At 40.1% G+C, this 21,355-nt stretch overlaps 2 protein-coding genes and 1 pseudogene across 3 annotated transcripts; 1 reads left to right on the forward strand and 2 right to left on the reverse strand.

Moving 5' to 3' along the window:
- Positions 1-239: 239 nt before the first annotated feature.
- On the reverse strand, positions 240-3,280 carry LOC144653464 (kelch-like protein 25). The gene is made up of 2 exons (XM_078513461.1): positions 1,686-3,280; positions 240-1,210 (listed from the first exon to the last, which is right to left on the reverse strand). Exons 1-2 carry the CDS (start codon positions 2,511-2,513, stop codon positions 326-328), a joined length of 1,713 nt encoding a protein of 570 aa, XP_078369587.1. The 5' UTR covers positions 2,514-3,280; the 3' UTR covers positions 240-325.
- A 715-nt stretch (positions 3,281-3,995) lies between these two features.
- On the reverse strand, positions 3,996-7,306 carry LOC144653453 (kelch-like protein 26; annotated as a pseudogene). The gene is made up of 2 exons (XR_013570743.1): positions 6,203-7,306; positions 3,996-5,752 (listed from the first exon to the last, which is right to left on the reverse strand). The product of XR_013570743.1 is annotated as a kelch-like protein 26 (transcript).
- A 420-nt stretch (positions 7,307-7,726) lies between these two features.
- LOC144653383 (uncharacterized) lies at positions 7,727-20,425 on the forward strand. Its single transcript, XM_078513365.1, has 9 exons — positions 7,727-8,733; positions 10,488-10,656; positions 11,746-12,004; positions 13,121-13,348; positions 14,426-14,680; positions 15,535-15,720; positions 17,360-17,485; positions 18,528-18,659; positions 19,750-20,425. The coding sequence occupies exons 1-9, from the start codon at positions 7,857-7,859 to the stop codon at positions 19,942-19,944; spliced, it is 2,427 nt and encodes an 808-aa protein (XP_078369491.1). The 5' UTR covers positions 7,727-7,856; the 3' UTR covers positions 19,945-20,425.
- The last annotated feature ends 930 nt before the right edge of the window (positions 20,426-21,355 follow it).

Genomic DNA, 21,355 nt, shown 5'->3' on the forward strand with positions numbered 1-21,355 from the left:
TGTTAACCGTATAAAATTGAAAAATCTTTCCTTATACATGTAAAAAATGAACTAATGAGTGAGTCATGCCCCTATACAGGCAACAGTCAACTAAATTATGCATTCATTTTCCGATAACCAGTTGCTGTGTTGAAAATGTAGATATTACATAAATCCTGTCAGAATCATTTTACTATACTGCAAAAAACTATAACTTTGATGAATTATTAAAATAATTCATCAAAGTTAACTCTTCCATTTAAGGGATATTTTAATACCCCTTATATGAAAGAATTATCTATGATTGAAGTATTTAAAGTTTATAACTTCAACTTAACCTCTGAGTTTACTCTGTTTTCAAACTCTCCCTCTTTACTGGCAGATAGCACAGAACTGCAGTTTTAGCAATTTTCCCCAAATTTTCCCATTCTCCCAGAGGAACAGGGTACAGCTCCCCTGGTGGAATTCTTATGCCACTGTCAATTGGAAATTTGTTTATTATGAAGTACACCCTCCCTTCTATTTCCACTGCACCAAGTTTGTTTGGGGGAATGTGTTTTTGTTTAACAACAGACCAAGTGTTGTTTTCCTCATTATAAACTTCTACTGATGCGGGATTACCACATGGAGTATTATATTTGGGATCTATGGAAACGTTACCGCCTGCAACATAGAGTCTACTGTTTACTACAAAAAGACTTGATCCAAAGTGAGGCTGGCATGTTGTTGCTTTTACTTGCCATTCATTCTTTGCTGGATCAAAACAGTGTAAACCTGCGATTAAATCTACATTTGAATAAGATCTATTTCCATAAAGAACATGCAATTTTGAATGTAATACTGTTGCCCCACTATAGCAAATATAACCAGTCACTGTGAAACTTACTTGAGCAAATGATTGCCACTGACGTGTTGCTAAGTTATACCTTTGAGGAATGTTATTATAACTGGGGCTTACTGCATACATATAATCTTCAATAATACATAAATTGTTGATTTCACCACATTCCTGTGGCTGCCTTTCCCACACATTACCTTCCGTATCATAACGATAAATGGAATGATAACCCCCCGGGGAAATTCCAGCGACGAACAAGTTACTGGCAACAGACTCCGCATGATAACACTGAATTGCGTCAATTGACGGTGTTGTAGCTGCCAAAGGTTTCCATGTTTTGGCTTCAACATCAAAGTACTGCATTCGAGCCTGAGGAAGAACGGCAACAAGAACCTAAAATAGAATGTAAAAGAAAAACATCAAATAAAAATAGAAACGGCAACGAGCAATTGAACCTAAACACTTCTGATGCTACATGACCCACCGCAGTACCAATGCCGCTTGTGTTAGACCCCCGCGCAACTAAGATCCCTTGAGAGGGGGCGGGGGGAGGGGTTGTTTTGAGAGATTGAGCCCAAGCGACTGCTAACAACTCTCCCTGCATTTTGTACGTTTTCTTTCAAGCCAATAACTCAAGCAACAACCATATAATGTAATCTTTTAAAAGATGGCAGAGGAAAAAATCTTATGAAATTAATAAGTAAATGCGCGGCAAACCCGCTCTATGGCCAAAACAAACTACACCCTATTCACGGTACTTTGGGTTTTTGATACGTATTAATAGTCGTGTATTCCGATCGCGTGAATTCGTTGGCTTCAGCTGGAAAACAGACTTTTTAAAGGAAGAGAAGGATTTACATGTAATTACCGGGCTGGTTGATCGTGGCTTAGTTTTCTCCACAGCAAATATGGAGGTCTGAGACGGCATGTGTTTATAGATGGCCACTTCATACACCAACATGAGAATCTCTGGAACTCGTCGCATCTCCTCTGTATTCAGTTCTTCAATCACAATCCTGATGTCCACCAGCCCCAGACGAACAGCTCCGAGAACTTTGGCCGCAAATGCCATCCTCTCTTCCTTCTTGTGTCTAATCCACTGCATCACTGATTTGAAGACGAACGTCTCCGAAGGTGCACTGAGGTCATCTCGACTGAGGAGGCTGAATAATTGGTCTGCGCCAATATGGGTCAGGAATTCTTCACTTCCACAAACATCCTTGTACTTGGAAGCCATCTTGTGCTCCGCTGCCTCTTGCAGATCTTTCAGACCGTGTCTATCGGCAACTATACACAACAGACAGTAGTTGTGCAGGTCAAGTTGTAGCTGAATAAATTCACTTTTCAAGTATTCACAACACTGTTGAACAACACTTGTGACTTGAAGATGATCTGCGGCGGCAAGAACTTCAAACACATTTTCCTCGTTGACTTGAAGATCTGCAGTGTAGATGGAGTCCATGACAATCTTTAAAGCACCAGGTGAAATGCTTTCGTCTTTCAGTTCGATCACTTCCTGGTTCGACTCCTTCATTCCATCTGTAAACATGGCGTAGAAATAATCGCTGTTCGCTGCGAGTACAATGCGATGAGCTGGAAAGACGTCTTCACTCACTTTCAAACGAACGTCGATGAATTTATCTTCGTCTCGAAACTGGGCACATTTGGATAAAAGATCCACGGAGTAGGCAACCATCTTAGGATGTTTCACTTTACAATTGTGAAGCCGCGTCCTGCTTTATTGATCATTATTCACAAAATGTGAGAGGATCGTCGCGTGACCGTCGTGTCCACCTTCAAACGTCACGCGATCATGGTCACGCGACTATTTTCTAAGAATCCTTGTTTACAGTTGTCCATCGTTGTCTTTGAGTCTGTGCTTTGGTTGAATTGACCAGAACTTTGAAGCGTAGCCTATAGCTATTCTTTAGGAAGACAAGCGGAAAAACAATAAGAACATATTTTGGAAGATTAAGTTTCATCGCGTCCTGAAAAAATAATGAATAAATAAAGATAATTACAGAAGCGTATTTATCTTTTAAAAGTTTCTTATAATCCGTCACCCAACAATTTATTTTATGTTTTCTCCGCTGTTTTATTTTGTTTATTTATCAGCTTATCATGGCACGATCATTATTTCACTTAGCTTTCAGCCCCTGTTGTGGACTATACTAGTCTTGGCTCAACGAAATTTACATTTAAACAAATGAAAAAAAAAAATTCAAAGTTTGATTACATAACAACGACGACGACGACAACAACAACAACAGTATATTTGTTCCATAATTTTACATTATTCCATGATACAATATTTTGATTTAAACTAAATTATGGTATTTGTCTTCCAAAATAGCAAAACAAAATATATCAGTATCTCTTTTTCGTGCTTTACCCGCCGCCGGGCAATTTTTTTTTTTTTTTTTTTTACGCCCACTTCAAGATGGCCGCCACTTACGGTCGTCGACTGGTAACTAGTACCGGTTAGCCTGCTATGCACTCTGGTTTAATAGCCTACTATGCACTCTGGTTAGCCTACTGGCATGCTTATGGAAGAAGTTGACTTAAAAGTAAGGTACAAGTATGAAAGATCTTGGATCACAGGAGAGAGGATTGCACTGTTAGGATTGATTGCACTCGGAGTTATTCTCGTTATCGTTGAAACCGTTTTGCTCGTAATGGCAAGCTCGACGGCCACAAAATACTCCGAAGAACCACCAACAATGGGCTCTACTAGCGCTCCAACTCACTTAGCATCCAAACAATTAAAAATTTCCTCAGCGTTTTAAATGATGAAACGGACGTGCCAGTGACCGTGCACTTATTCACACGTTAGCCAGACCGAAAACTTTTGTGAGAAGTTACTCAACCGATTTCTATAAAAATATAACTTAAAACTGAATAATGAATAAACTTACGAAAACATGACGAAGGATTAGCAAGTAAGTTTCGAAGAAAGAAATCAATGTTGACTGAACTAAATCATGTGGAAACGAAGAGAAGAAGAAACGTTTTTTGGCGGGAAATGTGGTGTCCAGGAGACATGGATTGGTGCGAGGGCTGGGGGTGTGACCGTCTACAGAGGTTCGGGTTTATGGTTTAAGTTCACATTTCCTGAATTCTGAAGATCATTTCAACCATAGCTCCCTGATTACCTTTGTGGCCTGTGGGGAGGGGGGGGGCGTACTTGTCGTACCCCCTGCCTTACACATTGTTCTGTCCAAGCTAGGTACCTGATTTATTTACCTACATTTACAGGAACAATATGATAAAAAAAGACAGTAAACGAGCAGTGCATTTCTCACGAAAATTGAAACAAACGATCTGTTCTTTTGTATAAGTAATTTCTAATTTATTGGTCTTACCAGGAGCTAATTATACAGAAATACACTACGAACAATGTCACTAAATGGCAGTTTATACCTTGATAATATATGTGTTTATGAAATGCTTATTTATGTTGCTCACAAACGTTTAGCAGACGTCGTGAGTTCGGAAACGGATTTTCTAAAAAAAAGCTAAAAAACAACTGTTGTCTAGCAGAATTGCTATTTTTGTTGAACAGCTTCCTTGTCGTTCATGTTTAGTCATGATAAGCTTAAGCTGTTCGAATAGTTTTCTTTCCCAGTGGAAAGTTGAAGATTCTGTACTATTTAATCTATATCATGTAAGAAACTGAAAAATATTTTCATTTACATGTAAATAATGATCTAATGAGTGTGTCATGCCCCTAGAAAACGTTATTGGCCTTTATTGGCGCCAATGCTATGCAGGCAACAGTTAACTAAAATATGCATTCGTATTCCGACATTCATAGTCCGCCAGTTGCTACTGTGTTAAAAATGTAGATATTACATAAATCCTGTCAGAATCATTTTACTATACTGCAAAAAACTAAAACTTTGTCGAATTATCAAAATAATTCATCAAAGTTAACTCTTCCATTTAAGGGATATTTTAATATCACTTAAATGAAAGAACTATCTATGATTGAAGTATTTAGAGTTAATAACTTCAACTTAACCTCTGAGTTTACTCTGTTGTCAAACTACCCCTCTTTACTGGCAGATAGCACAGAACTGCAGTTTCAGCAGTGTTCCCCAAATTTTCCCACTCACCCAAAGGAACAGGGTACACCTCCCCTGGTGGGATTCTTATGCCAATGTCAACTGGAAATTTGTTGACGATGAAATACACCCTCCCTTCTATTTCAACTGCACCAAGGTTGTTTGGGGGAATACGTGTTTGTTTAACAACAGACCAAGTGTTGTTTTCTTCATTATAAACTTCTACAGGTGCAGGGTTACCACATGGAACAGTAAAACTGGTATCTATGGAAATGTTACCCCCTGCAACATAGAGTCTATTGTTCACTACAACAAGACTTGATCCAAAGTGAGGCTGACATGTTGTTGCTTTTACTTCCCATTCATTCTTTGCTGGATCAAAGAAATGTAAACATGCATTCTGCATACTGTAAGAGCCATTTCGATTTACAGATGCATTTCCGTAAAGAACACATAGTTTCGAATGTAATACTGTTGCCCCGCTATAAGAAAAAATAACCACTACGTTGTGATACTTATTTTAGCAAATGATTGCCACTGACGTGTTCCTAAGTTATACCTTTGAGGAACGTTATAATAATTTCGAGCTAGTTGCATACAAATAATCTTCAATAATACAGAGATTGTCGATTAAACCCAATGCGTGTGGCTGCCTTTCCCACACATTGCCTTCTGTTTCATAACGATAAATACAGTGACCACCCCCCGGGGCAACCCCAGCGACGAACAAGTTACTGCCAACAGATCTAGACTGCGCATGGTAGCAATGAGTTGCGTCAATTGACGGTACTGTAGATGCTAAGGGTTTCCATGTTTTGGCTTCAACATCAAAATACTGCATGCAAGCCTGAGGTAAAATTGCAATAAGAACCTGAAATAGAATGGTGAACGGAAAACATCAAGTGAGAATAACAACACCAATGGGCTATTGAGGTCCTGATTACTTCTTGTACTACATGACCACCGCAGGACTAACGAAGATTAGCCGCATTTTGTGTTAGCCTCCCGCGCAACTCAGTTCCCTTCGGAGGGGGGAGAGGAGAGGAGGGGTTGGGTTTATGATCCGGACTGCAGCTAAAGAATCGCTGGGTCTAGTACTTCTACCTGTGTCGAGGCCATATGCAGATAGCACAGCCTTTCAGATTGGCGAGAGTGGAAAAATCTTGTAAAATAAATGAGTAAATCCAGCGCTCATAAAATACGTTTATCTAATTCACGGCAACATAGTCGTGAATTAAAACTTAGTCGTGAAGTTCAATTCGATCGCATAACTTCGTTGGTTTCCGGAGCTGGGAACTTGAAAGCAGAAGGATTGACTTACCGGGCTGGTTGATCGTGGTTTTGTCTTCTCTCCAGAGCGAATTTTGGGTTGCTTGAAGGCATATTGTTGTAGAACGACGTTTCATGTAACTGCATGTGAATCTGAGGCTCTCGCTGCATCTCCGCTGTATCCAGTTCTTCAATCACAACCCTGATGTCCACCAGCCCCAGACGAACAGCTCCAATAACTTTGGCTGCAACTGCCATTCTCTCTTCCTTCTTGTGTTTAATCCACTGCATCACTGATTTGAAGACAAACGTCTCTGAAGGTGCATTAAGGTCATCTCGACTGAGGAGGCTGAATAACTGGTCTGCGCCAACATGGGCCAGGAATTCTTCACTTTCACAAACATCCTTGTACTTGGATGCCATCTTGTGCTCTGCTGCCTCTTGCAGATCTTTCAGACCATGTCTATCGGCCACTGTACACAGCAGACAGTAGTTGTGCAGGTCAAGTTGAAGCTGAATAAATTCCCTTTTCAAGAAATCACAGCACTGTTGAACAACACTTGTGACTTGAAGATGATCAGCGGCGGCAAGAACTTCAAACACGTTTTCCTCGTTGACATGAAGATCTCCAGTGTAGATGGAGTCCATGGCAATCTTTAAAGCCTCTGGTGAAATGCTTCCGTCTTTCAGTTCGATCACTTCCTGGTTCGACTCCTTCATTCCATCTGTAAACATGGCGTAGAAATAATCGCTATTCGCAGCGAGTACAATGCGATGAGCTGGAAAGACGTCTTCACTCACTTTCAAACGAACGTCGAGGAATTTACCTTCGTCTCGAAACTGAGCACATTTGGATAAAAGATCCACGGAGTAGGCAACCATTTTAGGATGTTTCACTTTACAATTGTGAAGACGCGCCCTGTGTTATTGATCAGTATTTACAAAGTGCGAGAAGATTTAAATGCCGCGATCGTCGCGTGACAGTCGTGCCCACATTCAATAGTCACGCGATCATTGTCACGCGACCATTAGAATCCTTAAAGTCCTTGTTACTGCAAGCCATGTGCTTTGATTTAGCGTAGCCTATTTCCAAGGGAGATAAACGAGACAACGATAAGAACATTTATTTGGAAGATTTCATTGCGTCCTAAAAAATGATGAATGAATTAAGAAAAGAAAAAAAAACCAGAAACGTATTTTAACGGGAAAACTTTCAAAAATTTATTTCAGTATGATCCGTTTCCCAACTCGTTATTTTTGTTTTTCTACCGTTGGTTTATTTTCGTGCATTTATCTGCCCATTTTTCATGCCGATCATTATTCCACTTAGGTTTCAGCCCCGTGAAAGACCAGTTTTGGCTAACCGAACTTTAGGTGTATAAATCATAGGCCGATTTTTGAAAAGAGGGCCTTTCGAGCTCAGCTATTTGATCTGAAACCTTTCAACTTTCAAAGTTTGATTACATAACAACAACAACAGTTTATTTGTTCCATAATTTCACAATATTCCATGATACAATATTTTGATTAAAGCTAATTATGGTATCTAGTCTTCCATGATCCAACACATAAAACACAGAGATCTGTCCAAATTTCGCGCGCTTCCCGCCGGTCAAACCCGCAGGGGTCCCGTCTCGCCCCGCTCTTCCGCGACTCAAAAGGTTCTCTTTGGGTTGTCCCCGAAGGCAACTTGTTGATCTGCAAACATGGCCCCCGGCGTAAAAGGTGCAGACGATGGCATGCTTATGGAAGAAGTTGACTTAAAAGTAAGGTACAAGTATGAAAGATCTTGGATCACAGGAGAGAGGATTGCACTGCTGGGATTGATTGCTCTCGGAGTTATACTCGTTATCGTTGGAATTGTTTTGCTCGTAATGGCAAGCTCGACGGCCAAGAAATGCTCCGACGAACCGCGAACAACGGGCTCTACTAGCGCTCCAACTCACCAAGCATCAAAGCAATGCGAATTTTCGGCCGAAGCGAGAAGAATTGGCCTAGCTGAGTTTATAAACAGGGTGAAAGAAACTTACTTTAAGACGCATCCTTTCAGTGTTCCATTCGACCCCGATATTGACGACTCGCTAGAAAGCATCGAAAGAATCAAACGAGAATTTGTAGCTTATGATCCTACTCCCTCTGTGATCAAGAACCGTACGGACATTTCATGGGCTCTGCTCAAAGAAATCAGCTCTAAAAAGGTGGCAATGAATGCACTCAAGCCTAGAGAAAGGAAATCTTTAACTCAAGTCAAGCACTATCTTCAACATGTATTCGGTCAACCGTACGATGTCAACTACTATGCGGGAGATTGGATGATGGGACCGAACTTATTTTGCTGGCAGCCCATTTGCTATCACGGTTATGATTTCTACAACGGTATGATTTATCATAAACCGTTCAGCGCCGAAGACGTAAAGCTTATAAAGAAGAAACTAGAGACCCACAAAGCAGGGATCTTGCAGTATATTGACAACATGAAGATGGGAATTCGTAAAGGAATGGTTCGAAGCACAGAGGAGTGTATTGCCGGAGCGGATTCGGTGAAAAGGAAATATTTGAATGTGTCACTCTACAATGAAACGGGTAAGCATAATCTTTTCATTTACAAAAATTTGCACGTACATATTAAGTTTCACGTTAGGGAGCAAATCACTTACAATTAGCTTTCACACGAGAATTTAAATTCGATATCACCTTTCTTGACCTTTATTTTGTCAAGACCGATAAGGGGCGCTTCAAACTGTATTGGCTTTCAGTTTTAAAAGATCATTAATTAGTGCATTCTTTGTTATGTAAACTCGAATAATAGAATCTTTCTGCAGGCGTTCACGGTGTGTCGACCATAAACAGAGTTAATATGCATTTGAAGGGGCACTTGTAAACAAATGAGTTAAATGGTCCGTATGCAAATGGCCGATTAGACAAGATGTAGTCACATTTCGCAGCTGTACATGTATTTGGGTCCACCGTCACGCTATTAACGGCTGCCTAAAACCCGAACAACATTCCTTTCCTTTTGTTTTGACCCCAAAAAAGTGACTTTTGCTGTTTGCCTAGAAGCTGTTTTTATTTCTTCGAGATTTGATCTTAGATTCCTCTTTAACCTGTTGAACTACATGTACATCCCTCGAGGACCGTCGGTGCACTGTCGAGAGAGGTGCGCAGAGAGAGCAAGGGAGCACGCGCACGGACGGCACAGACAGTGGGACAGTGACTCTGACGAGCACCCCGTGCGGGAGGCGTGGGGGGCGGACACGGCGCAGTCCGCGGCAGTGTCGTTCGAGAGGTCGCAGAGGGAGGGAGGGACCTGCGGGAGGTCGCGAGGTGCCGAGAGAGAGGACTGTACAATAATTATTAAGTTTTTTTGGGACAGAAAGTTTCATATCAGACATTTTATTTAGTTAATGTTTGTTTTATTTGGATGTCTGGTGTGCCTCAAATTTAAAGGTGGCGTACTGGCATCCATTTGATGTTTCCAATATGCAAGGGTCAACAGCGAAGCCCATGTCTGACGTTAATAATTTCTCAGACAAACAAACAAGTATGGTGGAGCATTTTTGAAGCTTCCTTATAATATTGATCGAAATGAGGTGTCTAAAACACTTTGCTGAAATGAAAACTTCTCCTACATTTCCTCTATAATTTTCTCTCAGAACACGGCAATGTTGTCTGAATCTCGCAGGGGGTCCAAAAATATGCAATCTGTATACTGTAAGACAACTGCTGTTTGATGCAGTTGATGAGTTTAGGTGTGATTATGTGAGGGTCAGGATATGCGAGGGAATCCGCAATTGGCTGAACTGCAAAAACTACCCCTCCACAGGCTTTTCCTAGTCAATGAGGGTGAATTCTGATAGAAAGTTGTGAATGGGGTCATAGGAGCAGCATGAGTGCAAGCGGTTGTGATGGGCCGATTAAGGGTGGATTCTGTAGACGTCGGGAGTGGGGGGGGGGGGGGGGGGGGGGCGGAGGCTCCCTCGCTCCCTGCCCCCTTCCTCAATAATTGACTCTGAGCATCAGTTCAAATTAACATTTGCGAGCATCTTGGGAGGAGGCAGCTGCAAAAAAGGAATGTGGTTTTGGGATAAGAGCCATTAATTGGGGGAAGGTAGGGGGAATTGCATGACACGCCCAAGCAATATCTGCACAGGAGCCCTAAAAATGTTGCAAAGGTTGAAAATATACTGAGCGTGTAAACTTATGAGCTTCACAGGGTTAGCTATAAGCTGCATGTTTTGAGATTAATTTTTTTTCAGATATTTTAAAATTTTTAAAAATCAACTTATTATTATTAAAAATTTTAAGTGCTTCGTTATTGATACTAAATCTGTTACCAGGTATCTGGAAGGAGTGGTTTGCAGAACCCTTAATGCACCCAGATTTCTATAGCAACATAACAAAGGAAGTAGACCAAGCTTGGAAGGAAGAACATGGCAAGAATGTTAGCGATACAGTCAAAGACTATCTGTTAACTTATCTGGGGGAGCCTCTTCATCAACTGATAAGGTATGTATGTATGCATATATGAATTCCTACACTCTGGTACAGTGTGAGGTGTCCTGCATAGGAAGGTGCTGTAATTAATGGGCTACAAACTGGTATCTGGATTGGGTGTCAGGGTCTTTGTACTAAGTTCTTGAACAAAACACTGCTCTTGCAGTCCTTTTGCCACCCAAGCATATATTAAATGGGGTACAGGTTAACAGGCCTACCTAACAAACTGCAGAACACAGTCAACTCTCTCTGAAATGGACACCATTGGGACCAACACCACCTGTCAGTTTTAGAGAGGTGTCCGTCTTACATGTATAGAGAGATTACTTACTACTTACTTACTTAATATCCTCATTGGGCCCTATTGAGGCTGGAAATTAAAAATTTTAAACTAGAATTCCAGCTTAGAAAGCTATCATCGGGACGCGCGAGGCACCCGGAGAGGTCATCAATCTTCTTTTCGGTTTCCGTAATCAGATATTTTTATGAGTGCAGAGATTAGATGACGCCCAACGCCCAACCTGGAGGACCAGTGACTACCAATTAGTCTTGCCTCTACCTTTTGACCTGCCTGCCAAGGTTAGACCCGAGACCCCCAATGGTATAGCTCTAAAGGTCATTGAGGCACCCAAGCTCCCCCACCACGACAAGGTGGTAGTCTACAAGGAAGAGGGAGAGTTTAGTTACAGTAAAATGACTAAAATACGGCAGGGATGGGACCAACACAAGGTGTCCGTCTTTAAGAGGTGCCGTCCTATAGAGGGTCCGTTAGGAGAGAGTTGACTGTATTCTGTGCCTAGTCACCTCATACTTTATAAAATGGCATGGAAGTTGAAAAGTTCAGCTAATGGTTTGAGTCATTGTTTTGGGTTATTGTTGTAGCTCAGATCTACAATGAAACTGACTGCAATGTAGGTTTTCATGCACTCCCAAGCCTCATTTAATTTTTTTAAAGCAAGAAATTTCCTTTAGAAACTACATTGAGGGCATGTAAGGAAATAATTTATTTGTAAAAATTCCTAGACTGTTTGATTACTTTTTAATGGTATTGTTGATGAACTTTCCTTGAATGCTCATTTTCAACATTGGTTGATCTTTCAGGTTTTTAGAAGAAGAATACATTGACTATTGTGTTCCAAGTAATGTCTCTAGTGGACTAGGAAGTTTGCCTCTTAGTTACGTTTGGTTTAAAGGCAAAGAAAACAGGTCCTGGCCAACAGACCCAACACTACCAACTGGCGAAAAATTGAACGGAGCTTACGCATATTCATTAATCATGCCGTATTTCACCACCAATGACATGAAACCCTCGACAGTTCATGACCTTGGTAAAAAACAGCTAGACAAACTTTACCCGATGGTGAGTCAACTTTTGTCTCTCTCTTTAAACCTAATAAAATGTGCAGTTTTTAATAAGATGTCTTGAAGGATCTGCTGTGAAATATTTTTTGTCTGTGAAAACATACTTCTTTGTTAGCTAGCCTGTCATAAGAACTAGTAAGGACATAGCAGAGCTGTAGGTAGTAACAGGTGACCTTAGGCACTTGCCTTCAGTTGGTAAAAATCCTGAATTTGTTAGAGCGGGAGACGAGAGAGGGGCCAGCGCCCCCCCCCCCACAGAACGAACGGGGGGGAGGCAGACACAGGGGAGAGCAGGAGAGGGGGGAAAAACCGGGGGGAGGAACAAGGCACGAATTGCCTAAAAGGCATTTCCAGGCTTCTATATTTGAAAATTTGACCTGCAAGTACCTCGGAGCTCACACCTTCAGGACTTGGCAACTGCCTCAGTTGTCAAAAAATTCTGGCTTGTGGCCTGCATACATGTACATTGTAGTACCTGCTAACTCTTCAAGATTATCCAGTCAGCTCCCAGATTATCCAGGGAGGGTCCGATGAAGGGGGAGGGGAAGGGGGAGGGGGTGGTGTGGAGGGGGTGTTACAATATGTATTCCCATTCCCTGCCAGATTTTGCCTATCCCTTTTTCCAGCCTTTTTTTTTGCCCAAATCCCAGTCCCCTTCCCATTTTTGTGTTAACTTTGTGATTCCCAGTCCCAGTGATCCAAATTCTACATGTATTCTTGGTGAAAACAAATAGGCAAATCCCAGTTCCCATTTTACCCTATCAGGCACCTCTTGACTCAGTACAGATTAAAATTCTCAGTCTCCCAGAGGGGTTGAGGAATCTTCCAGTTACAAAGGAAAATGTTTTAAGTAATGTACAGCTGTAGATGCACATATTTTTTGCCGTGGAAATGGGCCAACTTTACTCAGAAGCACTACAAACTTCCAGCTTCAAAATTTTTTTTTACGAAATCTTTGATATAGCTTGAGCTACTTAAAACAGTGACTTTGTGTGTCAATATGTAGAAATGTAAGTACCTTAACGCTCATGACCGGATTAAATAATTTATAAATGGACTTAAAAGGAACACCTGAGTTGGTCAAGCTCTTCTTATTTCTGTCATTTTATTCCAGGTAGTGGAAATAGCAAAAGATGTGATGGGTACAAATGACAGTGATCTAGCTGTCAAACTCTTTAGGCAAAAACTAAATTCCACAGAAAGCTTCTTCAATGATGCTCCAATCCCTAAGAATGAGTCTGACAAGGAGGCACATAAACGGTGTAGCAATCTTACAGGCGCAGAAAAGTATTGCCCCAAACGGTGGGCAGCAATGCAGTTATGGTTCAGAGAGGCAAGACGGGTAAGTTTATTAGACAGAAAGAGATTAAGGAGTTGAAAGAAGTGTAACTGACTATTTTTTTCATTTCAGCTTACCAGTATACAACAACTTACACCATTTTTCTGTGCACACATCATACACTGTGTGTGTCATTGTTTGGTAACGAAGTCCAAAATCAGAAATAAATAAATGAACTACAATTATTTTTTGATCAAAACTGTATGACTTCCATACACAAAACTTGATGTCATCTGTATGAGTTGTTGGTAGCACAAACCCATGCTTGGCTGCCTGACTGACTTGGCAAAGAAAGCTAATAACCATTTTTAGAGAAAATGAAAAACATGTATACCGGTACATGTATGTATACATTATGTACATGCATGTATGGTTATCATAGGGCGGATAACACATGGCATGTGTAAATATTCACGTTGAGAACCAAAACACATTTAAATTTCTTCAGGTGTTATATCCCAAGTTTGAAAGGAAAAGTACAATTAATGGAATCTGATCGGCCAATGCACACGTGGCTTTTGAAAATAAGGAGGCTCATGCCAGTTTTTAGCACTTTACAGCTCTTACACTTTGATGGGTGAGTACCACAAATCTTAACCAGTTGCTGCTACAATATTGATATCAAACTTATGACTGATCATTGCTGTACATGTTGTGTTTTTTTTCCTGACGTCACTTGTCACCATAGCAACAGTATAACCTGTTAAAAACACCCTTAATTTTCCCTTAAAGTGCTTCTAACTCAAACACAAGTCCAGGTACTCCCAAATTTCTCTGGAGCTGTAGAGCCACCTTAAATTTTCGGAAAAAATGATTGAAGCAATGATTAGTCATTTGTTTGATATCAATATTGTAGCAGCAACTGGTTAAGGTTTGTTCTAAGTACTGGCCAATCAAAGTGTAAGAGCTGTTAAGTGCTAGAAACTGTTGTGAGCCTCCTTAAATCTGGTGTCAGATTTACTCTTTGTCACTTTCATGGTGTGACAGTCATGCAATCCTTTTTCAACAAATGAAAATTATACAGTCATGTACATCAATTAATTTTATTTGCTTATATTGTACATTTACTTTTTGTTCCAGGTAATGAGTATGCTTGATCCCAAAACAGTCGACATGTTCTACTTTACTGGTCCCAAACACACCACTCCCAACTGCCCAATTGACCTCTTACCAGACCTCAACCCATCAAGTGGAGCTCAGAGTTATGAAAATAGTGACATATACTGCTCAAGAAATGCCATCTACAACATTCCATTTTTCTTGGAGAATCTTGGTCCAAGGTTCTCTGAATGGAGTGTCAATGCACATGAGTCTAGGCCTGGGCACCATACACAGGTGGGAACACCCAAAGGTTGTACATGTGTGTATATCGCCACTCAATCAATCAATCAATCAATCAATCAATCAATCAATCAATCAATCAATCAATCAATTTACCTTAAATTACAAGTAACAGTAACAGCAGACAAATGCCTGATTCTTTCTATATGAGGCGTGCCTGCAGGGAATCATGGCAAGTTGTATTTGTTGCTATATCTCAGGCATGTTTTGATGAATACAACTACATATTTCGGGCGGGGTGTGGTGTAGTGGGTGGAGTCCAAAGAAAGAAGTACCCCCACAAAAAGATCTAAACTAATTTTTGATAATGACTTATCATAAAGGCAAATCAAATACCTGTAACAAAGAAACATATTGCTTATTATTATGCTTAACAAGATAAGATTTAAATTTTAACAAAACCTGTTGTTGTGGCTACAGAGTACTCAAAAAGAGTCATGGTTTATGCTTGATCAAAAGTATTTAGAAGTTTTTAGTCGCGGGCGGAGCCGGGGGGGCGGGGGGGGGGGGGGCGGGGCCGGGGGGGCGGGGGGACTTCTCCTTAAGAAAAATAGTATCAGCATACACTGCTATTATTCTTGTAACTAAAATTAAACTAACAAGTTTGTAGCACAACTTTATTGTACAGTGCATATCAATCTACAGGTACCTTAACACTTTTATTTGTGAGCTACTGAGTATTTAGGTTGGTTTCTCTCAGAAACTGACTGATTAAAATTATTCTTGAAAAGACCAGTTAATTTTATTTGACGTGATAATCATATTCTGATCGATCTACCTGTGACTTTTTAACTACTATGCTCTTGTGTAGCATTGATTATTTTTTTTGGTCTCGTACATGTATGTAGGTTCAGGGAACTGTTGAGCATTTCCATGATGGCTGTAAAGATGCTCTGACTTGGCTAGACCAGGAAACATATTACACAGCCTTCACTGAGGGCTGGGCACTGTACAGTGAGAACCCACTAATAGCTCAGGATACTGACACTTACGATGAAGAGCCCATGCAGCGGTTTGGCATGCTGAAATGGCAGGTGCATGTACATTGTATACGTTTTTACAATTAGCCAGGTTCGAAACGAGCGGGGGACTGGGTACGAATAGTCAATATCGATTGAATTAAAAAATTGGGCCTGTCATCTGAAAGAGCATCCAAAAAGTAGTAACTTAACCAAATTTGAGAGTTATTGGTTAAACGCAAAGGCATGAAGTACTCTCGCCTTGGGCCCCTTGGGTGTACTCTTTTAAAAATCGTTAAAATAAGAGACGTTAGTATGGATTGGGTGGACAGCTATCCATCCAATCCATAGTTAGCTCTCTTATTTTAGCGATTTTTAAAAGGGAACCATACCTATGCATTTAAACCAATATTAATCACATTTTGTAAGTAAACTAATTTTTGGATGCTCTTTCAGATGACAGGGTACATTTTTCAATTTAATCAATTTTTAAAATTCGTACCCAGTCCCCTGCTCGTTTAGAACATGGCTATTTGACGACCGCGGTCAAACGACAGAAATATGCAAAAAATAAGAAAAGTACTGCAAAGATAAGGTTTTAATTTTCACAGTTCAGAGTTCGATACATTACCGGTATTCTGAGGGTTTACTAAGTTTTTTGGAGCTTTACTAAAAAAGTTCTACGTGTTAAAATAGCGATATGCAGACTTGTCGGCGCCATTTGTCAAAGCACTTTGGTTCGGATGCGGAACATTTAAAAAGTAAAAACACTCGTTTACCTGAGGAAATATTTTTATATATCCTTGCTCATACTAACACTTCAATACGAACAAAAAACGCTTTCCGAAATGGAAAGAAAAGTTGCCTGAGACGTTTGACCGCGATGAAGGCTATTTGATGGTGTTATTTCTCACTTCCTTCAGGGTTGCCACAGTCAGGGAAAAGTGGGGAAAAACAAAACAATTTCAAGGTCTGGGAAAAGTCAAGGAATTTTGCCAAAGTCAGGGAAAATCTAAGTTCTTGTCAAAGTCAGTGAAAATCAGGAAATTCAAATGCCGTGCACTCAAAATCCCGTGCAAAACGTAAAAAGATCGAAAACAAAGAGAAGAATATTGATGGTCTGTAGAGGAAGCTGTAGCAAATGTAAAAGTGAACTAGGTTTATTTGATAATTAACCAATGCAAGGTCAGTGAAAATTGTTTTGGGGTCATGAAAAGTCAGGGAATTTTTTGGGTTCTTATGAGTGGCAACCCTGTCCTTTCAACATGGTTTATAATTGAGTAATTACCCATTTTTAGTTTTTTAGATTTGCATTTACACAGCGGTATGTGAAATGGTTATAGTTATGAATCAGAGCAATAATCTTATTTCTAATTTTTGGCCAAAATAAGTGGCACATGAAAACAATTCTATCTTGTCACTGAACTGATACCATTTGATGCTATCCTTTGAAATCATAACTTTTCCTTTTAATGATAAATTTTCTGTGTTCTGTATGCGCATAATCGTTGCGCAGCTGCATGCCTAATTATTTCAAAACATAATGTACTTGTCATATTAAGGTGCTTTTTTTGTGTTTGCGCTACTGTTGTCACGCACAACGTTTTCTCTGTGTCATGCGGTGTGAGTGACACTGTGAGGTTGCGTGACAACTCAAAGGCTTATGCAGAAAAGCTTCTTGTAACACCATGTTTTGATGTCTGTCTTTCATCAGATATGGCGAGCTATTCGTTTAATTGTGGACACCGGACTTCACTCCCTTCCTCACTTCACAAGAGATGACGCCCTTTATTATTTTGATAAGTACGCATGGGATAACACAGACTTGGCTAAAAAGGAGGTATTTTATATGTTTAAAAAGTTAGGACTACTTTTAAAAAAAATAGTAGCTGGAAAACCAAATTAGAAAAAGTAAAAGCGCACCTGACGAACTAAAAAGCATACATGAACACGGTCTCGCTGAGTCGGTGTCACTGAAATTTTAAGAGATATCTTTTTTATGGGAGAGGCTAGGGGATAGATATCTAATTAAGATAGCCGTATGTGTTACTCTTTGTGGACTACACTTATTTATTGTATTATTCATTGTCATCGTCATTATCACCATCACAATCATCGTCATAATCGTCATCATCATTATCATCATCATCATCACGAACTTTATTGAAGTGTATGATAAGTTAAACCTCATAATGCGCCAGTGTTGCTTGTCCTTCGCCAATTTGGCCATTTGTCACCAACTCCATCCTTGCTCCTTCATCTCCCGCTCAAACGATCGTCTTCACGTCTTCCTGGGTCTTTCCCCTTATTCCAAAGATGTGTATGATTTATCTCCACCTACAATGTTTCACTTCAAGGGAAGCAGGTCATACACAGGTCTTTCTTCGTAGTTCATAATTCGAGATCTTGTGCGGTCGGTAAACTTCAAGTTTCCCCTAAAAACACTTACAGTTAACTCTCGCCTTGCGGACACCCCGCTATTGCGGACACTCGCTATTACGGACAAAATCTAAATCCCCGGCGAAAGAGGTTTGACTGAAAATGACTCCCGCTATTACGGACTCTCGCTATAACGGACACTAATTGACGCCCCGAGCGTGTCCGCTATAACGAGAGTTGACTGTATTTTGAGAAATTTCAATCTTCTTGCATACACCTTTAGTGACTTTCCAAGATTACACACTACACTTCTTTAGCCATTTTAAAACATGTTTGGTTCTAATCAAAACAAGTATTGTTTCTATTTTATTAAAAAAGACATAAAATTAACCATGACCACGACCATGTTAGCAGCACAATCTCCTGCAAGCCAACTGGAAAACCAATCAGAGTGCGTGTTATAAAATACTACTTTATAAAAATGTCTGATTATTTTCCTTTAGGTGACTCGGTACCAGAGCGACCCCGGCCAAGCCACAGCCTACATGATTGGTCAACTTGATATTATAGAATCCAGAACGTACGCTGAAGAAGAACTGAAAGAAAATTTCACTTTACCGGATTTCCATTATCAGGTAAATGAGATCAGTAATAGTCATGATATCTCAAGATTGAAGCAAAAGTATAATAAAGTCAAACATGTTCAACGTTTTTTCAAAGTATTCCTTTTCGCCATTAGCTTCCTACCGCGGGAAAACGACATCGATGTTGGCAAAACAACTAAAGGTGGTGACAAACGAAGACATTAAAATTGCGGACATATCGTAGCTCATGATGTTGCATGGGTGGGCAAACGAGCAGTCCAGGCAAGCCGGGAAACATTTGTTGCGGACACAAAATGTTTCTGACAAAAATCATTTTCTCACAATAAACTTTTTTTGTGTCTCGGGCACAAAAAAACAAATGTTGCGCGCGGGCAAACGCCGTTCAAACATTTGTGCCGGCAACATTATGTCCTCGTTTACCACCACCTTAAGAATGAATCTGTTATAAACTGGACTGGAACGGAAATCTTGGATAACAAGGAATCGAGTCGAATGTTTCAGGCGCTGATTTCAAGAGGGCTTATGTATAAGAAGACGAAGAAGATAACAAAAAGGAATGGAGCGGGAAAAATGAGCTTCGGCACTTCTGGGAGCCCGTTATTACGCATCTTTTTCCAGAGTGGGTACCAGTACCTGCATATCACTGTTGGCTGCCAGAGAGCTGGGTTCCACACAAATACGAACGAGCCTTATTTAGCAGATGACCAGTAAAACAGGTCGAAGCGTCAAACTTTGATAAAGAGGGCTTGAAAAAAAAAAAAAAAAAAACAACTAGAAATCCAGCTTGCCCTTTGAACAAGTACCCCTCAAATGTAGCTTGCCCAGAGCAGTTCCATGCTTATCTTAGTTTACTTGTCAGTATGTTTTAGTTGGCAGACAACTTGCCCACCCTCTTGCTCATTGGGCATGTAAGCATGAGAAGTTTCTTGCCCTGCACAAAAATCTTGTTGCCCCAGCGACCGCACGGCACTTTGCGAACCTTGCAGCTGATAAAACTTAAGCTTTGTTTCGAGTATATTTTTATTGATTATAAAATAATCGTATGCAATGTGGGTAGAAAACGCTCTAAACTAGTGGCCTTCGCTCTTTTAACTTCGTAAACGCCACTTGTTTCCCTTAGGTTCTCGCCCAAGGCTCCTCTCCGTTAGCTTATCTCAGCGACCACATAAAAAGGTACGTCAACTGTGAAAAGGACAGTACAGCGGAGGGCTGTGACGTCATCTTGAATCCTCCAAAGAAAACTGCAGCTGCTAAGAGGAGATTGAAGAAAGTCCGATGGCCACTGATACTAAAGCCGCATCGACATTATATATAAAGAGTTTTTACAGTGACTAAGAAAAAAACAAAAAAAATGACTATTCCAAAACAACAAAGAAACTATGTTACGTTGTTCTTAAAAGTTGTCGGTTAAATTAGTTTGTTGTGTCAGATTCATAAATGATATATTTTAATAGGCCAGTAGGCGTTATACTTACAAGCTACGTTTTGTATTTTTGATAAAGTACCAATTCATGGGTTTGCTTATCCAATTTAAAAATTCTTTATACGTCTACCAGTGATTGTAATAGTAGAGAACAGGAAGCCCGATTTTACTGTCGCACAGTTTCATGTACATCACAAACCGGGTTTAACGCATCGCTTATACGGCAAGCTAAATGTAAAATACACGATATTTAATCTCCGTTGTGTCTTAAGTCAGTAGAGAGATTAAGCATGACGTTTTTTTTTCCCGCGAACGGAAAAATTTCTTTTTTTCTTTTCTCCCTTTTGGGGTTGGAAGGGGGAAAAAAGATTTTTTTTTTTTTTGGTGATGGGGGGTTTTTTTTACTTTTTTTTTGAGGGATTTTTTTTAAAATAAAAAAAAAAAAAAAAAAAAAAAAAAAAACCCGCGTTTGTCGTTTGCCGCCCAACATCATCCTTAATTTCTCTAGTGTCTGCAGTAAAGGACGCTAACACCTTGTTTGGATTGGGTCTCACCGTTCGTTAGATCTGAGTAAATTCATTATAAGCTACCGTGGATGCCAGAGGTTTTTTTACGCGATTTTTAGTCGTGGTAAATCCATTATTTCTCACGGACTAGAAGCCGCTGAACCCAAAGCATCAATCTGCTTGCAAGAAAATATTTAGATACCCAGCAGAAACTATAAGCGGGAATTTGTTATATCTGGGAAAAGTATTAAGCTCTCGAAGACAAATTTTTCGAAACTCCTGCAAAGATAGAACAAGAAATCGATATTCGATTTTTTTTATATAAGTTCATATTTTTGTGGGAAGATATTATTAGATACTTGGTCTGTTAGACCTAATACAAACGTCGAACTTCCTCTGTTATTTCACAAGGAAGCCATCAAGAACGTGCCCATAATATAAACCGCAGTTGTATTTGTATCATTAAAACTTAAACCTTTTTTAGGTTGTTGGATTTTTTTGCAATTTCTTTGAGATAGTACACCCCAGAAGTACACGCGCCGTGATTGGTCAGTTTGACGGGCCGTATTCTACAGTACATGCAGTGGGTGGTGGGAATACTCCTTGTCGTTTCCTGCCACGACCTGGGGTCGATAAAGACGTCATCATGGAACAGACGTTCCCTTTCCTAACTTATTTACGAAAACAGTTTACTTTCTATGATGTATAGATCTGAGCCCTTTCCCCTATTTTGTCGCTTATTTGCTCTCTAGGATGTATTCTTCCACAGCTTGTGGTCATGTGACCTCCAGACCTCC

Source organism: Oculina patagonica, chromosome 1 (assembly GCF_052425735.1).
Source record: "Oculina patagonica isolate OP01 chromosome 1, crgOcupat, whole genome shotgun sequence".
Classification (NCBI taxonomy): Eukaryota; Metazoa; Cnidaria; class Anthozoa; order Scleractinia; family Oculinidae; genus Oculina; species Oculina patagonica.

Coding starts and splice junctions, on each gene's coding strand:
- LOC144653383 (XM_078513365.1), top strand. CDS start 7,857: ATGGCCCCCGGCGTAAAAGGTGCAGACGATGGCATGCTTATGGAAGAA. Junction 14,681..15,534: donor GGCCTGGGCACCATACACAG/GTGGGAACACCC, acceptor ACATGTATGTAG/GTTCAGGGAACTGTTGAGCA. Junction 17,486..18,527: donor CAGACTTGGCTAAAAAGGAG/GTATTTTATATG, acceptor ATTTTCCTTTAG/GTGACTCGGTACCAGAGCGA.
- LOC144653464 (XM_078513461.1), bottom strand. CDS start 2,513: ATGGTTGCCTACTCCGTGGATCTTTTATCCAAATGTGCCCAGTTTCGA. Junction 1,211..1,685: donor AGCCACGATCAACCAGCCCG/GTAATTACATGT, acceptor ATTCTATTTTAG/GTTCTTGTTGCCGTTCTTCC.